Consider the following 24,039-nt stretch of genomic DNA (forward strand, 5'->3'; position numbering starts at 1 on the left):
AATACTGTGATGCAAGTGGAGTGACCGTCTGGCACAGTTGTGTGTGAAGTCAATGGAATGTTCCAGAAGTAGCATGTCAGTGAAATAACAGACATTACAAGAAGTGATAGCGAGGTGGGTTGGGTGGGTGGGGGGGGGAGCGATGTGGATTAACCTCCACGTCAGCAGTAAGCTATCGCTCAGAGATGCTTTTGTTTTACCCTCCAAGAATAAGGTTAAAATAAAAGGGTTTGAAACCAACTGCGATATTAGTCAGCATACACCATTAGCCAGACATACTGGTGGGTCTAGTCTCAAATGCTCTGAATACCACAGTATTGAGAGAAACCATTTTAACCACCCCTGCACAGCAGTCAAGAGCGAGAAAAACTCTCCCTCTCTCTCTGTCTCACTCTGAATTTGGTCACTGTCAAAAGGACAATAGAATATCCGCTAATCCATCAGACCAAAAATCTTGAAATCGATGCCTCAACAGCCAATGACAATACCACTGATATCATTCAATAGCAGCACATCACCACCTGTGTGCTGTTCATGAACAATTCAGAGACTGAGTTGTACTTTTAACACTTTTTATAGAACAAAATCCCTACCGAGCAAAAGCAGGCCATATGACCCACTGAATTCACACTAACCCCTTCAAGAGCATCCTGCCCCCTCCCTATAGCCCTGCATTTCCCCTCGCTAACCCACTTACCCTGAACACTATGGGGCAATTTCCCATGGCCAATCCAGCCTAACCTGCACATTTTTGGACTGTGGGAGGAAACCAGAGCACCCGGAGGAAACCCACATAGACACTGGGAGAATGTGTAAACTCCACACAGACAGTCGCCCGAGGCTGGAATCAAACCCAGGTCCCGAGTGCTGTGAGGCAGCTGTGCAAGCCACTGTGCCACCCAAAACCAATCCATATTTCTACTCTGTGTGTATGCATTATCATTTCTTCTCATATTTTGTAATTAGTAAACTCAGCCTTATGTTAATTTAAGGAGAAAGTGAGGACTGCAGATGCTGGATTCCTAAAGAAGGTCTCATGCCTGAGACGTCTATTCTCCTGCTCCTCGGATGCTGCCTGACCTGCTGCGCTTTTCCAGCAACATATTTTCAGTTTTGTTAACTTAAGCAAACCTGGTCAAACTGGCTCTGTTTAAAATATAACTTCACTTGGGTCTGTTATCCACAAGGAAAGGGATGTTTTCTAAATCAACTTTGTTGCCACCAAAGGGTGGGCGACTAACCAAGAACAGCAACATCACCTGGGAATTTGACAATTTGGGGTGTCCTGTCTGAACCTGAAAAGGGGTGGCATGGTGTCTCAGTGGTTAGCATTACTGCCTCTAAGTGTCAGGGACCTGGGTTCAATCCCAGCCTCAAGGCGACTGTCTGTGTGGAGTCTGCACATTCTCCCTGTGTCTGTGCGGGTTTCCTCCGGGTGCTCTGGTTTCCTCCCACAGTCCAGGGATGTGAAGGTTAGACATGGAAAATATAGGGTAGGGGCTTGGGTCTAGGTGGGATGCTCTTCAGCATTGGGCCAAATATTCTGTTTCCACACTGTAGGGATTCTATGAATTTCACCTAAGGTTGAGTTGTAATCCAGGTGTGGGGGAAATTTTAACAACTGAGATCAAGGATTAGCCATGAACACACTGAATGGCAGAGAAAACTTGATGGGCTGAACGCCTACTTCTGATTGTGTTTTCTATGCTTCTATGTTCCAAAGTCTCTTTTCTGTTTTCGATTATTTGAACAAACGTTGACTTATGTGCAGTGCCTGCTGGTTCCCACTTCCGAAATTACTTTAGATTTGCTGCTGAGCACTATTGTGTTTTCCAGTTATTAATCCAAACTGTTTATTTGTTGTGGATGGATAATTGCTTGCACATGTCTTTTCCACATTAATGCCTGCATTGTACTAACCTTCATAATAGGCTAGGTTGCCAAGACAAGCAATTACTGACACCACTTCCATGTTTACAAAGTTATTTCTTATTTCTCATTTCTCTGGGCTTGCATGAAAGGCAGCCCTCGTCAGAAACTCAATTTAAGGCTCAAGCCATCTTTTAGCAGAGAGTACTGGAGCTATAGCTTACAGCTGGATCCCTTTAAGAAGGGAACATTAATGAGACTGCTGGGCAGGGAACCTGATAAACTGCTGGATGAAAACATCCAAAGTTCTGAATTCAAAATTTGCAAAGAGCACTTGGTCTTAGATAACAACCATCTGTTCTCGCATTGTTCAGTAAAGAGGGAGAAAGTGACATACAAGCGCAGAAAGTAGCACCTTGGGGATGTTTGGGGCTTAGAAACAAAGTTTATGACTGATTAAAAATGTTGAAAATTGAGAAAAATGTTTCTTTCTTTTGACTAGGTTAGCAGAGAGAGGACATGCAATGGATCCTCCAGGAATTGACAAGTCTAGTTCAGGTACACTCTGAAAGTGTTCATAAAGTGCCAACATGAAGCAGAGAGAGAGAGAGAAAGAGAGAGAGAAAAAGAGAGAGAGGCAGAGAGTGAGAGAGAGAAAGAGAGACAGAAAGAGAGAGAGAGAAAGAGAGAGAGGGAAAGAGAAAGAGAGAGAGGGAAAGAGAAAGGGGGAGAGGCAGATACAGAGTCAGACAGAGACAACAACAGAGAGAGAGACAGAGACAGAGAGACAGATAGAGAAAGCGAGAGAGAGAAAGAGAGAGGGCAAGAGAAAGGGGGAGAGGCAGATACAGAGACAGACAGAGACAACAACAGAGAGAGAGAGACAGATAGAGAGAGAGAGAGAAAAACAGAGAGAGAGATAGAGAGAGAGAGAGAGAGAGAAACAGAGAGAGACAGGGAGGGAGGGGGAGGGAGAGAGAGAGAGAGAGAGAGAGAGAGTTGTTGCCAATTCTATACTACAGCCACTAGAGAGCACCACATCCTTAACTTCTCATTAACCCTGACTGCTGGAGCACCATGAAAGCTGCCAATCAATTAGGTTTGTTATTCCCAGAAAATAGCTTGAAACGTACAAAAAATTAAATTAAACAATTTGCATTTGAAAATAACAACTCTGGAGTTCCATACAAAAAATGGAATAGAAGAGCCAAATTTTCACAAAATGCCATTTGGGTTGCTGACTTAATAAATGAGAGACTGGAACTACAGTATTTATAAAATTTTTTGATTTATATGTGGTTGAAAGGAATTGATTTATGGTTGGTCACTCAAATTCTACACTGAGATATTTCCTTAATCTCTTGATCAAAGGAAGATGCACACACAATATTGCTTGCTATGTCATCTCGTACATGTGAGGATATAATTCCTCTTTCATAGTAAAAACATGTGTTAAAGTAATCACAAAATATATGCACCCAGTAGATATTTGTTCAAAGCTTGTGTCCATTTAGGCTGATTTTCTTGAAGAGAGAAACAAAGCAACAAGTTAATAGAAGGGTTCTAAAGATCAAAGTGTTCAATCAGTTTACTTCCTTCTACAATGGACAGGATATATAAGAATGAGGTTCAACCACAGCAGGTGGAAGAGATGAACAAGATAATTAGTCTCTTATAAGCTGTCTTGCTGATGTTGTTCATATGAAATAAAAGTGAACAGGGTGTAAGCTTAAGAGTGATGAAGCTGGATCTCATCATGAAGGCTTATGCCCGAAACGTCGATTCTCCTGCTCCTTAGATGCTGCCTGACCTGCCTTGCTTTTCCAGCACCACACTCCTCAACTCTGATCTCCAGCATCTGCAGTCCTCACTTTCTTACAGGGTGAAAGCTCTGAGCACTTCCTCAGACTGTTCACTATTCCATACATCTACATCCTAGACCCTGAGAAAAGGAACAGGAAGTGACTTCACCACAGGAAATAACATCACCACAGGAAACGATATCACCAACCCAAAGAAATCCAAACGTATAAATAGAAAGCAGGAATTTTCAGAATTGCTTCACCTGAGGCCCACTGAAGATGTTACCTAGTAGAGTAACAAAACGTCTGGAAATGAACCTGGTAGCTCAGCGAGCAAACTGACATCCAAAACCTCAACCTGGACTACAAATCTTCTCAAAACTCACTATCTACACTCTAACCCTACCTCCTTCTTCTGTACCCGTTCTGGGAAAAAACAACTGACAATTCCCTGACAAATGCATTTCTAAAGTCCAAACTTTCTAACCTCCACCAGTATGTCCACCACAATCCCAGTTACTCAGCACCCACACTTCCACCAATGAGGTTCTAGTCCCCATTGAAACATCCCTGTTGGGGTGGCACAATGGGTCAGTGGTTAGCACTGCTGCTTCACTAGGGACTCAGGTTCAATTCCAGCCTCAGGTGACCATCTGTGTGGAGTTTACAAGTTCTCCCTGCATCTGTGTGGGTATCCTCTAGTTTAGGTGGATTGGTCATGCTAGATTGCCCATAGTGTCTAGGGATAGAGTCACAGAGTCATAGAGATGTACTGCACGGAAACAGACCCTTCGGTTCAATCCATCCATGCCGACCAGATATCCCAACCCAATCTAGTCCCACCTGCCAGCACCCGGCCTATATCCCTCCAAACCCTTCCTATTCCTATACCCATCCAAATGCCTCTTAAATGTTGCAATTGTACCAGCCTCCACCGCTTCCTCTTGCAGCTCATTCCATACACGTACCACCCTCTGTGTGAAAAAGTTACTCCGTAGGTCACTTTTATATCTCTCCCCTCTCACCCTAAACCTATGCCCTCTAGTTCTGGATTCCCCGACCCCAGGGAAAAGACTTTGCCTATTTACCTTATCCATGCCCCTCCATAAGGTCACCCCTCAGCCTCCAACGCTCCAGGGAAAACAGCCCCAGCCTGTTCAGCCTCTCCCTAAAGCTCAAATCCTCCAACCCTGGCAACATCCTTGTACACCTTTTCTGAATCCGTTCAAGTTTCACAACATCTTTCTGATAGGAAGGAGACCAGAATTATACGCAAAATTCCAACAGTGGCCTAACCAATGTCCTGTACAGTCGCAACATGACCTCCCAACTCTTGTGCTCAATACTCTGACCAATAAGGGAAAGCATACCAAATGCCTTCTTCACTATCCTACCTACCTGCGACTCCACTTTCAAGGAGCTATGAACCTGCAATCCAAGGTCTCTTTGTTTAGCAACACTCCTTAGGACCTTACCATTAAGTGTATAAGTCCTGCTAAGATTTGCTTTCTCAAAATGCAGCACCTCGCATTTATCTGAATTAAACTCCATCTGCCACTTCTCAGCCCATTGGCTCATCTGGTTCAAGATCCTGTTGTAATCTGAGATAACCCTCTTCGCTGTCCACTACACCTCCAAATTTGGTGTCATCTGCAAACTTACTAACTGTAGGATTAGCCATGGGAAATGCAGGGTTACAGGGAAAGGGTAGCAGGCTGAGTCAGGGTGGGATGCTCTTCAGACATTCAGAGTGGACTTGGGCCAAATGGCCTGTTTCCACACTGCAGGGATTCTATGAAACCAGTACCCTCTTTCACTCTAGCCATTCAATCTGGTCTGACCTCTATTGCTGCCCCCCTTACACCCAGGGATGCAAAATTCAAAGGTCAAGGTGAACATCTGGAAAAGTCATTCACCGCCAGATCGAAGTGAACGAACGGAGTGCCAAACCTGTGCGTTATTTTGGATAATCTCCTTCTTACTTTCTCAATTGCAGATTGTATTTTCAGACCCTTCCCCCTGAACCCCCCACCTCCAAAAGTAGGGGTGAGGAGAGTCTTGCCACCAAATTGAGGCCAATCTGTAAATTAGCCATCTCTCACTTCCACAGCCTGCCTGGCCAAACATGCTCTATCACCTGTCCCTTTCCAAGCTCTGAACTTGAATCTTTCTCCCGTTTCTCTCCTATTTCCCTTCATACCCTCTCTGAGCTCATCATGAGACCCACCACCTGTCCTCTTGATCCTATTCCCAGTAAAGTGCTGATCACCCATCCTCCCCTCCTGGCCTGTACGGGAGTTGACATTGTTAATGGCTTCAAGAGTTAGCTTTTAAATTTGTCATGACAACTCTTCTAGAAATCCAACCCTGGACCCCTAACATCCTTCCAAGTAATGTCCCATCCTCAACTCGCCTTCCTTCTACAATGTCCTTGAATGTGTTGTTGCCTTGCAAATCTGTTCCCATCTTTCTCACAACTCAATATTTGAATGTTTCCAATTACGTTTCCCCAACCTTGGCATAGAGTCAAAACAGTCCTTACAAAGTCACAGACAATCTCCTAATGGTTCCTTCATGGCCCTGCCTGGCCTGTCTGCAGTCAGACACAGTTGGCCACACCAACCTCCTCCTCCCATTGCCATGTATCTGGGTCTCTCTCATGTCCTCTCTCATGTGTAATTGTAGCCAAAGAATCATTAGCGATGCCTTCCTTTCCTGAACCTGCACCAGTAGCTGTGATAGCCACTCCCCCAAGAAAAATCATTACCGTACCCTTCCAATTGACCGGCTGACAAAATGAACAGATGGTCATCTCTTGCCTGAGATGTTATTTTTCTTTGAAGAAGTTTATGGAATGGAAATGGCAAGTTTGGGTTAACACGCAGAAAGTTAGAGTTGATGGTTATTTGGCAAACTCAAAGAGAAGATGAGATTGGAAGGGAAGGAGTGCAAAGTGACAGAGAGAGAATGAAAGAGGGTGAAAAGAGAGAGAGAAGACAAGAGTGAGAGATAGCAAGCGAGAAAGGGAGAGACATACAGAGAGATTGAGAGAGTGTTCCAAAATATGGGGCCAAGAAAGATGAAGGTGAATGGAAGGTGGTGAGTGGGATAGGGACTTGACCAAGGAGGGCAAACACAGACTTCCATGTGGATACTAGGGCAAGGCCATGGAGTTATTATTTATTCAGGAAAATTCAGATTTATGGCTCAGATTTGTGATGACAGCTTAAAGGTGCTTATTGTACATGAGTACGAGGTCAACAACATTTCAGATAAACCAATGTTTTCATATCAATGTTTAACGTTTTTATCCAGAGACTGATAAGTGCTCCACTTCACATTCAGATAGTGTATGGTCAGCTGCATCTTAAACACCCAGCTGGAGGGTCAGAAAGAAATATTGAGGCAGGCTAACACAGAGATCTCTTTGATGCCAAACTTAGATTTTTGGACTTTAATGTCAAATTGAAGAGAATTCAGACTTAGTGAGGACTTTACCACAGCATTGCCATCATTATTTAGCACTGCTTCCTCAGCATCTCATCAACTGAATTAACTGAACAGTTAGGTATGAGCAGGGGGAAAGTGAGGACTGCAGATGCTAGAGAACAGAGTTAAAAGGTGTGGTGCTGGAAAAACACAGCAGGTCAGGTAGCATCTGAGGAACAGGACAGATGACTCTCTGGCTCCTCGGATGTTGCCTGATCAGCTGTGCTTTTTCTCACTTTTTGACTTAGATAATGAGCAGAACTCAATGAAGATGGAATTACAGGCCACAAGCTTAGTGCTGACAATTTACTATGTGCTTCCTGTGAGTGCTACTCCCTACTGGGAGGGCTGGAGCACTACATTACTCCTAACTACAAGCAAGCATTGACTGTCTACTTGCCTAACCAGAGACTTTGCCTTAGAAATTGGAGATGATTTTTAGGGGTGGAATAATGTAGAGACATGGAAAATATGAGGAGTGGGCCATTCTGCCCTTTGATCCTGCTCTGCCATTCATTTTGATCATGGCTGATTGTCCAACCCATTAGCCTGTGCCTTTGTTCCTTTATTGGGCTAACTGTCAAATCCAACATCACCTTGAAATTATTCAATGTTTTGGCCTTGATTACTTTCTGTGGAAACGAAATCCACAGACCCTCTGGGTTAGGAAATTTCACATCTCAGTTATAAATGGTTTATCCCATATCCTTACACTGTGACCACTGCTACTGGCCTCTCTCACTATCAGGAGCGTCCTTCATGTATCTAACCTTCAAGTCCTATTAGAATTTCTCGATGAGATTCACCCCCTCAATCTTCCAAACTTAGGAACACTAAACAATTCAGCCTCTCCTTACACCATCCCATTAAATCAGTCCAATTAACTTTTACTGCATCAGCAAAGCATTCTTCTTCAGCTAAAGACACAATATCTTAGATTCTCACGGCTTTGAGCTTGCAACTTGTCAAGTTTCCTGAGCGATTTTGCTCATTGTCTAGGCACAACACATTGCAGGATCTTTCCATGCTTATTTAAGATGTCATTTCCTCAGAGGATTAGTCCTTAAATAATGATCCAACTCTACCTTTTCTGCCAGAGACAGCACCGTGCTCGCCTGGATAATTGCCACTTGCTCCTCGTTTCTCAGATTCTAGAAAATAAAATTAAAAATAAATGTTGACTTATGGAGAAATACAGGCATTGTACAGAGAGATTTGTTTATTCTTTCATGTGGTATGTGAATCACAAGCAAGGTCAACTTTTGTTGCCCATCTCTATTTGGCCTCCAAAAGATTTTGAAAATCACACAACACCAGGTTTATTTGGAAGTACAAGCTTTCTAGCTAGACTAACCACCTGATGAAAGAGCAGCACCCTGAAAGCTCATACTTCCAAACAAACCTGTTGGACTATAACCTGGTGTTGTGTGAATTTTAACTTTGTCCACCCCAGTCCAACACCAGCACCTCCACATTCAGAAGATGTGACCTGCCTCCTGGAACTGTAGAGGTCCATGGGATTGTTGCATGTACATCAACATTGCCATCGGAAAGGAATATTCAGGATTTTCGCTCAGTGACAGTGGAAGAACAGTGCTATAGATCCAAGTCAGAAATGTGTGTGAGTGACTTGGAGAGGAACCAACATGTAATTGTGTTCTTGTGCGCCTGCTCTCCCTGTCCAACTAGGTAGAGGTTTTGGGTTTGCAGGATATGTCAATGGAGTCTTGATAAGCAATATATGGTGGCTCAGTTGTTAGCACTGCTGCCTCACAGCGCTAGGGACCCAGGTTTGGTTCTGGCCTCGGGCAACTGTCTGTGTGGAGCTTGCACATTCTCCCAGTGTCTGCGTGAGTTCGCTCTGGTTTCCAAAGATGTACGGGTTCGGTGGATTGGCTGTGCTAAATTGTCCTGTGGTGCCCAGGGCTGGATGGTTGGGCCATGAAAAATGCAGGGATAGGATAGTGGGTGGGTCAAGGTGGGATGCTCTTCTGGGGTCAGTGTGGACACCATGTTTGACTGGCCTGCTTCTACACTGTAGGGTTACTGCAGCTTGTACATGGTACACACTGCAGCTTCTGTGCAGAAGTAGCAGAGGGAGTGAATGTTTTAAGTGGAGGATTGGTCGCCGATTAAGTACATTGCTTTAAAACTCTGTTTCTTGAATGCTGTTGGAGTTGAACCCATCCAGGCAAATGGTGAGCGTCCTGTCCCACTCCTGACCTGTGTCATGGAGATCGTGGATATACTCTCGGGAGTCAAAAGGACTGTCGCCCGAGGCTGGAATCAAACCCGGGTCCCTGGTGTTGTGAGACAGCAGTGCTAATCACTGAGTTAGTCGCTGGTAGTCACCTGTTGGCTGTCAGCTGACAATTCCTTGACGAAGAATGAATTGACAATGAAAATGTGACCTGGATTTTCCTTTCGAGCATTTCCATGTGTGCTGCTGCCAGCTGGGATATTGAAATCCTGTCACAGCTAATGCTGAAGGAGGAAATTAAATTTGCAGGGTGTAGCCACAGAACAAAACAGTTGGCACTGTGATGATGATTCTTAATCATATGTTGCAACCAGCTAATGATGCATTTCCCTTTCAGAAAGTATTGCGTGCAGCCGATGAAGTTTTGTCTGATGTGTGCATCAGTTTAAACAAAGCCTATGTGTTCCTGTCTGCATGCAACAGCACAAGGTATAAGTGATGCAGGGGAGATCACTGGTTTTTGTCTCCACTCCTCCATTTCCTAACTTCATCGCATCCCTATGGTGGGGCGGGAGGGTGGGGGGAAGCTGGCCATTCAGCCCATCAAGTCCACACTGACTTTCTGAGGAGCATCAAACCCAGCCTTATTCTGTAACCTTGCATTTCCCATAACTAATTCACCTTGCCTGCACGTCCCTGGGCACTATGGGGCAATTTAACATGGCCAATCCACCCAAACCTGCACATCTTTGGATTGTGGGAGGGAACTGGAGCACCCAGCGGAAACCCTACACTGATACGGGGAGAATGTGCAAACTCTACACTGTCTGTGTGGAGTTTGCACATTCTCCCCGCGTCTGCGTGGGTTTCTTCCGGGTGCTTCGTTTTCCTCTCACAATCCAAAGATGTGCAGGTTTGGATGGATTCGCCATGCTAAATTGCCCATAGTGTTCAGGGATTTGTAGATTAGGGCCATTATTCAGGGGAAAAGTAGAGTAATAGGATAGGGGGAATGGGTCTGGGTGGGTTACTCTTCGGAGGGTCGGTGTGGGCTTGTTGGGCAGAAGGGCCTGTTTCCACACTATAGGAATTCTATTCTATTCTATTCAGGCACAGTGCAAGAAGTGGAAAGGTATAGATTCTCTCTCTCATGCAGACGCACAAACACATTCAGCACCTTTCCATTGCGTGGAGGACCTGGTGTTGGACTGGGGTGGACAATGTTAAAATTCACATAAAACAAGGTTATAGTCCAACAGTTCTATGTGGTAGCATTAGCTTTCAGAGCACTTTTCCATTGGCAGTGTAATAACTTGTCAGGTCTTGTCCAGTAGCGAAGGCAAAATAATCCAGCCAAGGCCTCTTCCTGCCTCACTCACAGGTAACCCTTGGCTGCCAACTGAAGGCCCCATCTTGCCCACCCACTGGTGCAGGGAAACACACAATGTGGGAGAGGTCATTCCTGCACCCATCGCAGAGTGAGGCATCCACAGAAAAAATCCAACACTTCCTCACGGGAAAGGAAATGGGATGGGCCTGCAGGAATGAACCCTCTTCACTTTAATCTGGTTTCTGGAGAGCAACTGGAAAACCAGGCTCCTTCCAACTCTGTTGGCAACAAGAGACCCAAAGGTGGGAGACCCAAATCAATTTGAATATTAAAATAATAGCCTATCCAATCAATTGGCTGACTTGCCAAGGGAAAGCTGTTATATTTTTCCCTGATTTGGAGGTGCTGGTGTTGAACTGGGGTGGACAAGGTCAGAAGTCACACAACACCGGGTTATAATCCAACAGGCTCATTTGGAATCACAAGCTTTCAGAGCACTGTCCCTTCATCAGGTGAAATCACGTGATGAAGGGGCAATGCTCTGAAAGCTTGTGATTCCAAATAAATCTGTTGCACTATAACCTGGGGTTGTGTGACTTCTGACCTTGTTTTTATTTAGAATCAACTCTTCTTCAGACAACAGTAAAGCTTCAGATTCGCTCACACTGGTGCAGAGTGGGCATTGACCTACCACCTTCACTGTGACTGAAGGCTAGGTTCCTTTACACCTTTACTCCACCCTATATCAGCTGTTGGGCAGCTGAACTGGCAGTTTTCGCCAGGCCCATTCAGAATGAAAACCATGGTCCCATACACCATTCAGGTCAGCAATTGTCATTTTCTCAACTGAAGTGGTCAGCTGGCAGCCTGGACTAAAAGGAATCTGAAGACAAGTTGTTCTGAGTCTTACTAGCCTTTGCCTAAAAATGTCGACAGGCTATCCATGGAGTGCGTCACTTACAGGTTTGACCTGGTTTACATCTGATACAGTGGAGGAGTTGGGAGGTCATGTTGCAACTGTACAGGACATTGGTTAGGCCACTTTTGGAATACTGTGTGCAATTCTAGTCTCCCTCTTATTGGAAGGATGTTGTGAAACTTGAAAGGGTTCAGAAAAGATTTACAAGGATGTTGCTGGGGTTGGAGGGTTTGAGCTATAGGGAGAGGCTGAATCGGCTAGAGCTGTTTTCCCTGGAGCGTCGGAGGCTGAGAGGTAACCTTACAGAGGTTTATAAAATCATGAGGGACACGGATAGGAAAAATAGACAAGATATTTTTCCCCAGAGTGGAGCAGTCCAAAACTAAAGGGCATAGATTTAAGATGAAAATGGAAAGATTTAAAAGGGGCCTGAGGGGCAATGTTTTTGCAGAGAGCATGGTGGGAGTAATGCAATGAGTTGCCAGAGGAAGTGGTGGAGGCTGGTACAATTATAACATTTAAAAGGCATTATATGAATAGGAAGGGTTCAAAGGGATCTGGGATAAATGGTGGCAAATGGGCATACATTAGGTTGGGATATCTGGTCGGCATGGACGAATTGGATCAAAGGGTCTGTTTCCGTGCTGTACATCTCTATGAGTCTCTGTGACATCTGCACACATCGTATGCTGTTAATGAGAAGAGTTGGTAAAAAAACACTTTCTATAGTTGCGCAGCTCAGAGGAGCAGGAGGTGTCCACGTCTTGTGACTATGTTATGGACCAACTGAGCAATGAATCGGTTTTGTGAAGGGCAGGTTGTGCCTCACAAACCTTATTGAATTCTTTGAGAAGGTGACTAAGGAGGTAGATGAGGGGAAAGCGGTAGATGTGGTATATATGGATTTTAGTAAGGCATTTGATAAGGTCCCCCATGGTAGGCTACTGCAGAAAATACAGAGATATGGCATTGAGGGTGCGTTGGAGGTTTGGATTAGGAATTGGCTGGCTGGAAGAAGACAGAGGGTAGTAGTTGATGGCAAAGGTTCATCTTGGAGTGCCGTCACTAGCGGTGTTCCGCAAGGATCTGTTTTGGGACCATTGCTGTTTGTCATTTTTATAAATGACCTGGAGGAAGGGTTAGAAGGTTGGGTGAGCAAGTTTGCGGATGATACGAAAGTCGGAGGAGTTGTAGACAGTGAGGAAGGATGTGGCAGGTTACAGCGGGATATAGAGAAGCTGCAGAGCTGGGCAGAAAGGTGGCAAATGGAGTTCAATGTAGCTAAGTGTGAGGTGATTCACTTTGGTAAGAGTAACAAAAAGATGGGGTACTGGGCTAATGGTTGGATACTTGGTAGTGTGGAAGAGCAGAGGGATCTTGGTGTCCATGTACACAGATCTCTGAAAGTTGCCACCCAGGTAAATAGTGCAGTGAAGAAGGCATATGGCATACTGGCTTTTATTGGTAGAGGAATTGAGTTCCGGAGTCCTGAGGTCATGCTGCAGTTGTATAAGACTCTGGTGCGGCCGCATCTGGAATATTGTGTGCAGTTTTGGTCGCCATACTATAGGAAGGATGTGGAGGCACTGGAACGGGTGCAGAGGAAGTTTACCAGGATGTTGCCTGGTATGGTAGGAAGATCCTATGAGGAAAGGCTGAGGCACTTGGGGTTGTTTTCATTGGAGAAAAGAAGGTTTAGGGGTGACTTGATAGAGGTGTACAAGATGATTAGGGGGTTAGATAGGGTTGACAGTGAGAACCTTTTTCCACATATGGAGTCAGCTATTACAAGGGGGCATAGCTTTAAATTAAGGGGGGCTAGATATAGGACTGATGTTAGGGGTAGGTTCTTCACTCAGCGAGTCGTAAGTTCATGGAATGCCCTGCCAGTAGCAGTGGTGGACTCTCCCTCTTTATGGGTATTTAAGCGGGCATTGGATAGGTATATGGAGGATAGTGGGTTAGTGTAGGTTAGGTGGGCTTTGATCGGCGCAACATCGAGGGCCGAAGGGCCTGTACTGCGCTGTATTCTTCTATGTTCTATGTTCTATGTTCTATGAATCAGGGTGTGTGATTGTAATGAGGTCAGTCAGGCGGAACTCATAGAAGATGAGTTCTCAGACTGGAGCTGTTAACATGGTCCAATCAGGGACCCCTGTCTGGCAGATATAAACAGGAACGTTGGAGGTTCTGATCACCCTGACAGCTGGCTCTGAGGAAGACAGACCTGTGTCAACTACTGCGCACGTGTAAGTAAAGGGTGGTGACAGGATACTGGCCTCTACGGAGTTATTTCTCAGGGGTTGATACCAATGAAATGTAAGTTTGCGTTCTAATAAAGTCGAGGAATGACTGGCTCATTCAATCATAAAGAGAGCCCAAATAGTGAAGTTGCTGTAAAAAGATTTCACTAAAATTAGAAAATGCTGAGAGAAAGACAACACTTACCCCATTGTCTCCCAGTATGTCCAGCTGTTTAATGAGCTCATGAATGGAGACATCCTGTGAAATAAATCATCCCAAAGATGTTTATTAGTTTAATTGTGACAAAGCATGAACCAAATAACATTCATGTAACAGGAATATTTTGTTGGAGGCATTCCACAGAGTAAATTGAACAGGTGGCTTGCTGTGGGACGGGTGGTGTGAATATGGAGAGGTGGATAGTGTAACATTGTGGTCTCTGGTGCATCCTGATTATAATCTGCCTAACATCTCTGGCTCTTTCATTCTCCAACTTACTTCCCCTCTATAAGACCCTCTATATAACCTCTCTCTCCTGATCATCTGACCCAAGAACTCATTATGCGACTCTGTGTCACACTTTGTTTGACAATGCTCCTGTGAACTGTCTTGGTTATTACATGAAGCAGGCTCTGGAAACAGAATTTGCTGGTGTCTAGGTCATGAGAATATCTTCCAAAATACTGAACTGCACAAGAATGTGCAGGTATTAACCTCCATTCCACCTGAAGAGACCGCAGTTGGGATAGAGATAACATTTTTAAAATTGTCATATACAGAATATTTGTGAATTTGAGAACCCAATATTAAGGTGGGCTGACAGCATGGCCCTGGACTTGGCTGGACTAGTGCGATAAAAATCTGTTGGCAGTCAACTCCTTGTGACTCAGAGTCACAGAACACATGATATCCATATTTTGACTCTAATTCTCAGCCTTAGAATGGTTACAACCGTGTTTGACAGGAGGAGATGTGAGAAGATCCCTTTGGAGATTGACACTGGGGACAAAATGCAGAACAGCCTTACTTTCCATCGAACACATTATTTCTACACAGTCAATGACACCGCAAACGGGGATTTTGAGCCTTGGTGCTTTGGGAGCACTCTTCCTACACACCAGAAGTCTGGGCATAAGTATCAGCCCAACACTTGCACTCAGAATCTAAGATAACACTGAAGTGGGTTAACTCAGAGAACTTCAATGTTTTAGCCTGAAACCCTTCATCAGGACTCAGATACTGTCTGACCTGCTGTGCTCTTCCAGTCTCTCATCTGTCGACTCTGACTTCCAGCATCTGCGGCCCTTACAGACTCCAAGTTACTCAGGGCATACTGTATTGCTGAAGGTAACATTGTTCCGTGACTCATTGTAAAGTTGTTTGGATACCCTACGCGAAAAATGCCTTGGTTCTCTCAATGACATACCAACATTCACCCCTCAAATCACACTCTGAAAAACTGATCATTTGGTCATCACTGCGTCCAAAGTGGACTGTATATTTTTCTGCAGAATTACTTTGAATTCTAAAGTGAACCCTTTTTGCATGAAGTACTAAGTGCTATGACAAAGGAACTGTGTTCATAGAATCCCTGTAGTGTGGAACAGGCCATTTGGCCCAACAAGTCCACAATGATCCTCTGAAAAGTAACCCACCCAGACACGCCCCCCTACTACTCTACATTTGCCCTTGGCTAAAGCACCTCACCTTACACATCCCTAAACACTATGAGCAATTTAGCATTACCAAATGACCTAACATGTGGGAGGAAACCCTTGCAGACTGAGGTGGGAATAGAACCAGCGCCCCTGGTGCTGTGAGGCAGCAGAGCTAACCACTGAGCCACCATGCCACCCTCTGCTCTACTTTTTGACAAGGACAAACTTAATTGATAAAAAAGAAAATTAAACATCTGTAAATGATTTTATATTTTCAATCATTACCTCTTAAACTATCAATATTGCAATCTAAAGTTGCACAAACTGTGTGTTGCTGTAGGGGTTTATAAAATCACCATCTGTGATACTTCTGCAGAACTGGAAGCCTTTGGTGAGATATTAAAAATTTGACACCACTTCCTTAATTACCTTTCTCGCTTGGTTCCAAGTCACAAGAGCAGTCATGACAACAGAGACATCACAAACTCCAAAACGAGTGCAAACTACATCAAAGGATAGAAAAATTGCAACCAGAGACATCACAGTTGGCCTTCAGCAAGAGCACATTTAACTTAAAGGGAACCAACATTAAAGGGTCAAATGGCGATACTACAAAGGCAGTTCATAAATTGACAATCATTAAAATTGGCTGTGTTTTTGTATTATAGGAACCCACACGACTTTGATAGTAAGCTGGAAGATGAAACAAAAATTATTCAAAGACATAGGCAATGATGGATTGACTCTCTAAATATGTTAAGCAAGAAACAGTCAGTGCAAACAAATCACAGAATAACATGTGTTGATGGGATTGACCTAATTGTCTCTGAATCCATGTGGCCAACTGATCACAAAATGATTCCAAAGAGCAGCCATGATTCCAATACATTTGGATTAGCTACCCCATGTCTTTTGGGAATGGGATTCTGAAAACTGCTTTAGCAGGCAAACTACCCACTAACCCGATAATTCTGAGACTTTTCTACAACAAATCCCTAGGGGGCAACTTTTTCACACAGAGGGTGGTACGTGCTTGAAACGAGCTGCCAGAGGAACTGGTGGAGGCTGGTACAATTACAATATTTAAAAGGCATCTGGGTGGGTACATGAATAAAAAAGGTTTAGAAGGATATGGGCCAAATGCAGGTTAATAGGACTGGATTAATTTAATCAACATGGACAAATTTGACTGAAGGGTCTGTTTCATGTTGTCCATCTCTATGACTCTAAAACATTTATAGATATTAATGAGTTACTCATGAACTCTTGAGTGTGGAATCAACACAAGATTCGGAGGTTGGTGTGGTGGGAGGGGATAGTACCAATCATTGTCATAGGTAAGATCTTTGTACCATCGGAAATGTGTACTTAGGGACAGAGAAAGTGACTTGCAAAAATCACAGAGGACAGACTCTGTCAGCCTAACAGATAATAACATATTTCTTAGAGGGACTGTCTGGGAGAATAATGCTTGAAACTAAAGTATGTTACAGTGAGTAGCCAATTGAAGTTGAAGGGAACAAGAGTTGCATGTTTCCTGTTATAATCAGCAGTTAAAAGAATATTTTTAACTGAGTCTGCTGAGATTAAGCCTTGATCATTTTACCCTATCAATGCTCAGAATCTGGAAATAGAACATAGTCAGGATAGCTGGGTTCACCGATTTGCAGCAGTACAACATGATTAGAACACTGAGGGGAGGGGTTGGTGCAGAGAGAGATATAGGTTCATTCTGCTAGGGAACAGAGACAGATAAGGAGAAAGTGAGGACTGCAGATGCTGGAGGTCAAAGAGTGCGGTGCTAGAAAAGCACAGCAGGTCAGGCAGCATCTGAGGAGCAGGAGAATTGACATTTCGGGCATAGGTCATTCATGAGGAAGCACCACACTTTTCAACAGAGATAGATCAGTTCACCAAATCTCCACATGCTTCAGAGTCTTGTGGGCTATCCAAAATTCAGGGAGTGTCATAATTCATCGCAAGGTAGTCACTACAAGTGTCTGTCAAGAACACTTAAAATCATAGTTGTAGCTAAGGTTTATTTTTTGATAATATCCAATTATTAATGGATGTGTCCATGAATAGCATTTAAATACAAGCTTGATACCAAGCAGAATGTACATCTAATTTAATTATTCTAAGGTATGTTGGTGAGACAGAACGACATGTAGCCTCACAGTTGAGATATGTTTATTAAATTTTGAGAATGACTGGGCAGAACGCCAGGTGGCTGTCCAATGGTTGTGTCTTATAATTCCTTACCAGACTAGTGTGCAAGGATGGCAGATAGGTTTCTGCTCGTGAATGGGCCCAAATTGTTAGTAATCTGGCAGGAGTCTGACATGGAACTACATAATCTTAACTAATTATGGCACAGGACCCATCATTGCGTGCGTCAGCTGCCAGCTGCATTAATCTAAAATTCATCCCATGACACTGCTCTCTTCCCCTTCATACTGTTCTGTTTCACAGTTCAATGACAATGACACATAGCTGCCATTCTTACTAACCCAATGTAATGCAGGCTAGGTGACCTCTCACGCTGGTCACAGATGGTAACCTTCCTCCCTGTTCTGGCTCTTAGACTGAGCTATCCAATTAGCTTTCCCCATGGGCTTGTAGACTTCTGTCCTCTGGGGTATTGATTCAAGTTCTCTTTCTATTGAATCATCTTCCACCGCATTATCACAAAGTGCGTTCCAAATTATATCAAGTTGCTATGTAAAAAATTTGCTTCCTAATGTTGCCAATGGTTCTTTCATCCAAGACATTTTGTTAGCATTCTCTGATTACAGACCCTTTTACCACCGAAACATTTTCAACTTCCATGATCCTGTCAAAAATTCTTTGTAATTTGGAACACTATCAAATTCACTCTTTGGCCTTTTCATCTCGTTATATGAACAACTTTAGCTTCTCCAGTTTCTCCGTGGTAAAACAAACAAGGGCACAACTTACACAATTAAATGTAAAGTTAAAAATCACACAACAGGTTATGGTCCAACAGGTTTATTTGTTTATTAAACAGGTCCTGTCCCACAGCTACCTGATGAAGGAGCAGCGCTCCGAAAGCTTTCACTTCCAAATAAACCGTATGCACTAGAACCAAGAGCTGTGTGATTTTTAACTTGGCCCACCCCAGTCCAACGCCAGCTCCTCCATATCATGAATTAAAAGTAAGGCCTTGGGTAGTGTTGTAGAACAGAGAGACTTAGGGGTTCAGGTACACAATTCTTTGAAGTTTTCATCACAGATAGACAGGGTAGTTAAGAAGGTGTTTAGCATGCTTGTTTTCATTGCTCAGATTTTTAAATATAAGAGTTGGGATGTCATGTTGAGGTTGTACTGGATGTTGGTGAGGCCTGTTCCAGAGTACTGTGTGCAATTTTGGTCGTTCGGTTATAGGAAGGATATTATTAAGCTGGGGAGGGTTCAGGAAAGATTTATCAGGATGTTGCTGGTTATGGAGGGGTTGAGTTATAAGGAGTGGCTGGCTAGGCTGGGACTGTTTTCACTGGAGCATCAGAAGTTGAGGGGTTACTTATAGAGGTTTATAAAGTCATGAGGAACATAAATAAAATGAATGGCCAAGGTCTTTTAACTAGGCATGGGCCATTTCAAGAATGGGGGCATATCTTTAAGGTGAGGGGAGAAAGATTTTAAAAAGACATGAGGTGCAACATTTTATACAGACAGTGGTTCATGTGTGGAATGAACTTCGATCACAGAATCTCTACAGTGTGGAAACAGACCCTTTGGCCCAACACACAGGCCCTCTGAAGAATATCCCACCTAAATCTATTCCAGTACATTCACCCCTAACTAACAATCCCTGAACACTATGGGCAATTTAGCATGGCCAATCCACCCTAACCTCCACATCTTTGGACTGTGGGAGGAAACCCATGCAGACACAGGGAGAATGTGCAAACTCCACACAGCCAGTCACCCGAGGATGGAATCGAAACTGGGTCCCTGACACTGTGAGGCAGCAGTGCTAAGCAATGAGCCACCATGCCACCTGTGCCTTCCTGAGGAAGTGGTGGATGCAGGAACAGTTACAATGTTTAGAAGACATTTGGATAAGTACATGAATAGGAAATATTTGGAGGGATGTGTGGGTCAAGGGCAGCCAGGTGGGGTGAGTTAAGTTTGGGATTATGGCCGGCATACACTGGTGGGACCGCAGGGTCTGTTTCCGTGCTGGATGACCCTATGACTGAACCTCCTCATCTTTGGGACCACACTTTGTAATCTCTTGAAGCCCTCAACGTTCTTCACAAAACAGGATGCTCACAATTGAGCACGTTAGGGTTGGATTTAGGTGTTCTCCAAACTGAGTGTTTTTTATGGAAGGGATGGCTGATGTGTAATATGAGGAGGAGGATTCAGTCTGCTCCCTGCACATTCATCCTCTCCCTGAGTCTCCTATCGTGCAGGGACTAGCTGGACAGTGAAATTGGCAGCCCCCCCCTCCACTACCACCATTGAAAAATAAATAAATGAGGATCAATCACGTTTGTTAAAAGCTTCAATGGCTGTAATATAATGCTACCCTAATGGCATTATATGGTTGGCATGGGCAATGGGATGGGAGCAGACTGCCTGATCTGTTGCTTCAGGGGACTGAAAGGAAAAGGACCACATACCGTCTTCTAACTGCACAGTGGCTCAGTGGTTGGCACTGCTACCTCGCAGGGTCCTGGATTCAATCCCAGCCTCGGGCGACTGCCTGTGGGGAGTTTGCACGTTCTCCCTGTGTCTGCATGGGTTTCCTCTCGATCCATCACTAGCCACAGGAAATTCAGGATGAGAGGGATGGGGATGGGATGGGTCTAGGTGGGATCCTCTTCACAGGGTCGGGGTGGACTTGTTGGGCCAAATGGCCTGTTTCCACACTACAGGGGTTCTGTGAACTAGAATGTCCTCTGCAGATCTGGGGTACACACTGCCCCCCAGAAAAGATGTCCACTTCATTCTGCCCTGACTGGGCTTTCAAACCCATTCCCTTCTTTGGGTCAACTGGACTTGAGGATCCATTTAGCCTTTGTCTTGGGGACTACTTGCAATCGCAGCAATGTACGGTACCTGGCTTTGCGTGCTACAGCGACCACCCTTGGTTCAGTCAATCCGATAGGCCAGTAGGCTCAGAGGGTGGGACAGTAGAGGGGTACTTCACCTGCAGAGCAGACTTCCTTGACAGGTTGTCAACATGCCTTCTGGTAGACAGACAACCTCTACCTCCTGTTAAATTCTGCCCAAAATGTCAACTTATCAAACCTTTATTCATTCACAGGATAAGGGCCTCACAGGCTGGGCCAGCATTTATTGCCCAGAGGGCAGTTCAGAGTCAACCACATTGCTGTGGGTCTGGAGTTACATGTCGGCCAGACCAGATAAAGATGACAGTTTCCTTCCCTAAAGAACATTAGTAAATTAGATGGGTTTTTCCCAACAATGGAAACATGATCATCATTAGAATACTAATTCCAGATATTTATTGAATCAAAATTTCACCATCTGCCACAGTAGGGTTCAAACTCAGGTCCCCAGAAGGTTATCTGGGTCTCTGTATTAACAGTCCAGCCATAATACCACTTGGCCATTGCCTGTCCAATGACACCGAACTGATGTTTTACATAAACAACCTGCCCAATGGACTCCATTTCCTCTACTGAAGACAACAAACTCACACGCTCTTTTTAAAGCCTTTTTGCCTTGCCATATTCGAAGATTTCCACGCATCCACCCATCTGTTGCTGTCCTTAAAATCACCGCAGATCCTCAGCCAGCACCTTCCAAACCCATGACCACTTCCATCCAGAAGGACAAGGGCAGCAGATACATAGGAACACCATCCCTTGGAAGTTCCCCTCCAAGCCACTCACCATTCTGACTTGGAAATATTTTGCTGTTTCTTCAGTGTCACTGGATCCAAATCCTGGAATTCCCTCCCTAATAGTATCATGGGTCTACCTCCAATCTATACATTCATTTGAAATCCTTCTCCATTATTTGCACCAAATTGTCTTACACTACACTTCTCTATAAATCAATATTAATCTTCCAACGGTCTGCAATTTCACCAGCTTTTTTTTATGTTCTTACTCCATTTGTATGTTGTGGTTTCTCCAACCTTTGAAATCATGTTTTGTATATTACAGTTTGGATCATTTTTTTAAAAATTTGAAGTGAGTGTTGCTTGCACGTCTCTAGTTGCCCCTGTGGAGGTGGTGGTAAGCTGACCTCTTGAACTGCTACAGTGTACGTGCTGTAAGCAAGTCCACAATACTATTAGAGAAAAAATTCCAGGATTTTGACCCAGCGACAGTGAAGGAACGTAAATACATTTCCAAGTCAGGATGGAGAGTGCTTGGAGGGGAACTTGTCGGTAATGGTGTCCCATGTAGTTGTTGGTTTGGAAGGTGCTGTCGAAGGATGTTTGGCCTCACCACTCAGTCTATCAGTTATGTCTTTTAGGACCCGACAAGTTCGATCAGTAATGCTGTTGCTGAGCCACTCTTGGTGGTGGACATCGAAAACCCCTGACCAAAGTACATTTTGTGGCCTTGGCCACCCTCAGTGCTTCCTCCAACTGTTGTCCAACATGGAGGGGTATTGACTCATCAACTGAAGGAGGAAGGTATGTGGTTGTCATCAGGAAGTTACCTTGCCCGTGATTAACTTGAAGCCATGACACTTTATTGCATCAGAATCAATGGTGAGGACTCAATGGCCACCTCCCTCCTGACAACTTTGCTGGATCTGTCCTACTGATGGCTCGGGACATATTGTTATGAAGATGTGGGTGTACTTTAAGAGAATTAAAAGCAGCAGAACTACCGGACGCAGCACCAAGTGTTCTCAATGAGGTAACAATATAACACTTGGTCGAACAACTCAATTAGCTTGTTGCCTGGAGACAAAAACAAATTTGAATTTGGTCAATCAGTTTAAATTATACCCTGAAAAGTATCAAACTCCAATCCAGTTTGATTTGAGTATATTGACAATCTTAAAAGCCAATGACACAATATATTGGTTTGGGGGTATAAGACAAAGGGGAAAATTGAACAGTTGAAAGGAGAACTGCCAAACCCAGCATGTAAACAGACTGCCTGAAAAATAGCTCTCTTAAAAAGGTACCTTTTTGATCAGTAACCTGTGACACAGAAATTCCTAAGAAAAAGAAAAGAAGACACAGGAAGACCCAAATAGAAGAACGAAAGCTGTTTGGTTTTCTGATAAGAAGTGTTGTTTTGTAAATCTTAATTGGGAGTTTTATCAGACTAATATTCTAGAAGGGAAAGTAAAAGATAGGTTAGAGGAAGAAATTGTAAATAGTGGTTTGTTAATTATTCTTGATTATACTTTAAGAAATAAAGTTGTAAATTTTTACTTGAAATAGTTCTTGGCCACTTGGAATTTTACAGATTATTGCACGGGATAAATCTTTGCTATGATGCTGGCTTTAAATTAAGCAGGAGGGTTTGCACCATGTCATAACAATATCCAGGGATGATGATGGTGGCGGTGTCTGGGACACTGTCTGTTAGATTGGATTCCGTGAGCACGACTATGTCAGGTTGTTGCTTGGCCAGTCTGTGAGACAGCTCTCCCAAATTGATCACAAGGCCCCAGATGTTCGTGAGGAGGACTTTGCTGGCTCAACAGGGTTGTTTTTGCTGTATTATAATCTAGTTGGATGGGTATATGAATGGGAAGGGTTTGGAGGGGTATGGGCTGGGTGCTGGCTGATGGGACTAGATTGGGTTGGGATATCTGGTCAGCGTCGACAGGTTGTACCGAAGGGTCTGTTTCCATGCTGTACATCTCTATGACTCTATGGTCCCACTACCAATCCCTGGCAAACCTTACTGTATACATCCTGTCCAGTCTGAGAACAAGTATTCACCACATTCTGTCTGTTAGCCAATTTCAGATCAACACTAGCATAGTCATTTCATTCTCACAGGCTTCAACTGTTTAAGATGTTTCCATTTGATTGAATGCAGAAACTAAAACAGAATTGGCTCTCCCTATAATTGCTGAGAAGCTGTACCAGTTATAATGTCAACAAAAGCAAGGCTAATCTTTCAAACCTTACAGTTTACCAAGGTGTGCGATGTTTTGATCCATGTGTCATCATTTTCAAAATTTAAACAGTAAGGGATTACACTAACATTGTGAGAAAAGGCCAGAGGTCTGCCTTTGGTATGCATTGCTGCTGGCACAGTGAGTGATCTGCAGACTTTCAAAAGTGAGCAGAACCAGAACCTAGAAATGAAAATAGGTGGCGTAACATACAACACTGGTGCGATTTCCTTGACTAGTCTGGGTTGGACCGTGGTTTTTCAGAGTGCATTTCTCTTTCCTAGCCCTGGGGGATTTTTTTTTTAAGGTGAGAGGAGAGAGATTTTAAAAAGACATGAGGGGCAACATATTACACAGAAGGTGGTTTGTGTATGGAGTGAACTTCATGAGGATGTGGTGAATGTGGGTATAGTTACAATGTTTAAAAGGCACTT

The 24,039-nt window shown here is 43.9% G+C and overlaps 1 protein-coding gene across 4 annotated transcripts in view; it reads right to left on the reverse strand.

The window, feature by feature from the left end:
* The window catches only part of jakmip2 (janus kinase and microtubule interacting protein 2), a 280,290-nt gene that overhangs the window by 27,305 nt on the left and 228,946 nt on the right, over nt 1–24,039 (reverse strand). For all 4 annotated transcript variants that reach the window (XM_072591148.1, XM_072591149.1, XM_072591150.1 and 1 more), the window contains 2 exons: nt 14,058–14,111; nt 8,246–8,311 (listed from right to left, as the gene is read on the reverse strand). In XM_072591148.1, the coding sequence (XP_072447249.1) occupies nt 8,246–8,311; nt 14,058–14,111 (120 nt within the window). The remainder of the gene's footprint in view (nt 1–8,245; nt 8,312–14,057; nt 14,112–24,039) is intronic.

This window comes from Chiloscyllium punctatum, chromosome 20 (assembly GCF_047496795.1).
Source record: "Chiloscyllium punctatum isolate Juve2018m chromosome 20, sChiPun1.3, whole genome shotgun sequence".
Lineage (NCBI taxonomy): Eukaryota > Metazoa > Chordata > Chondrichthyes > Orectolobiformes > Hemiscylliidae > Chiloscyllium > Chiloscyllium punctatum.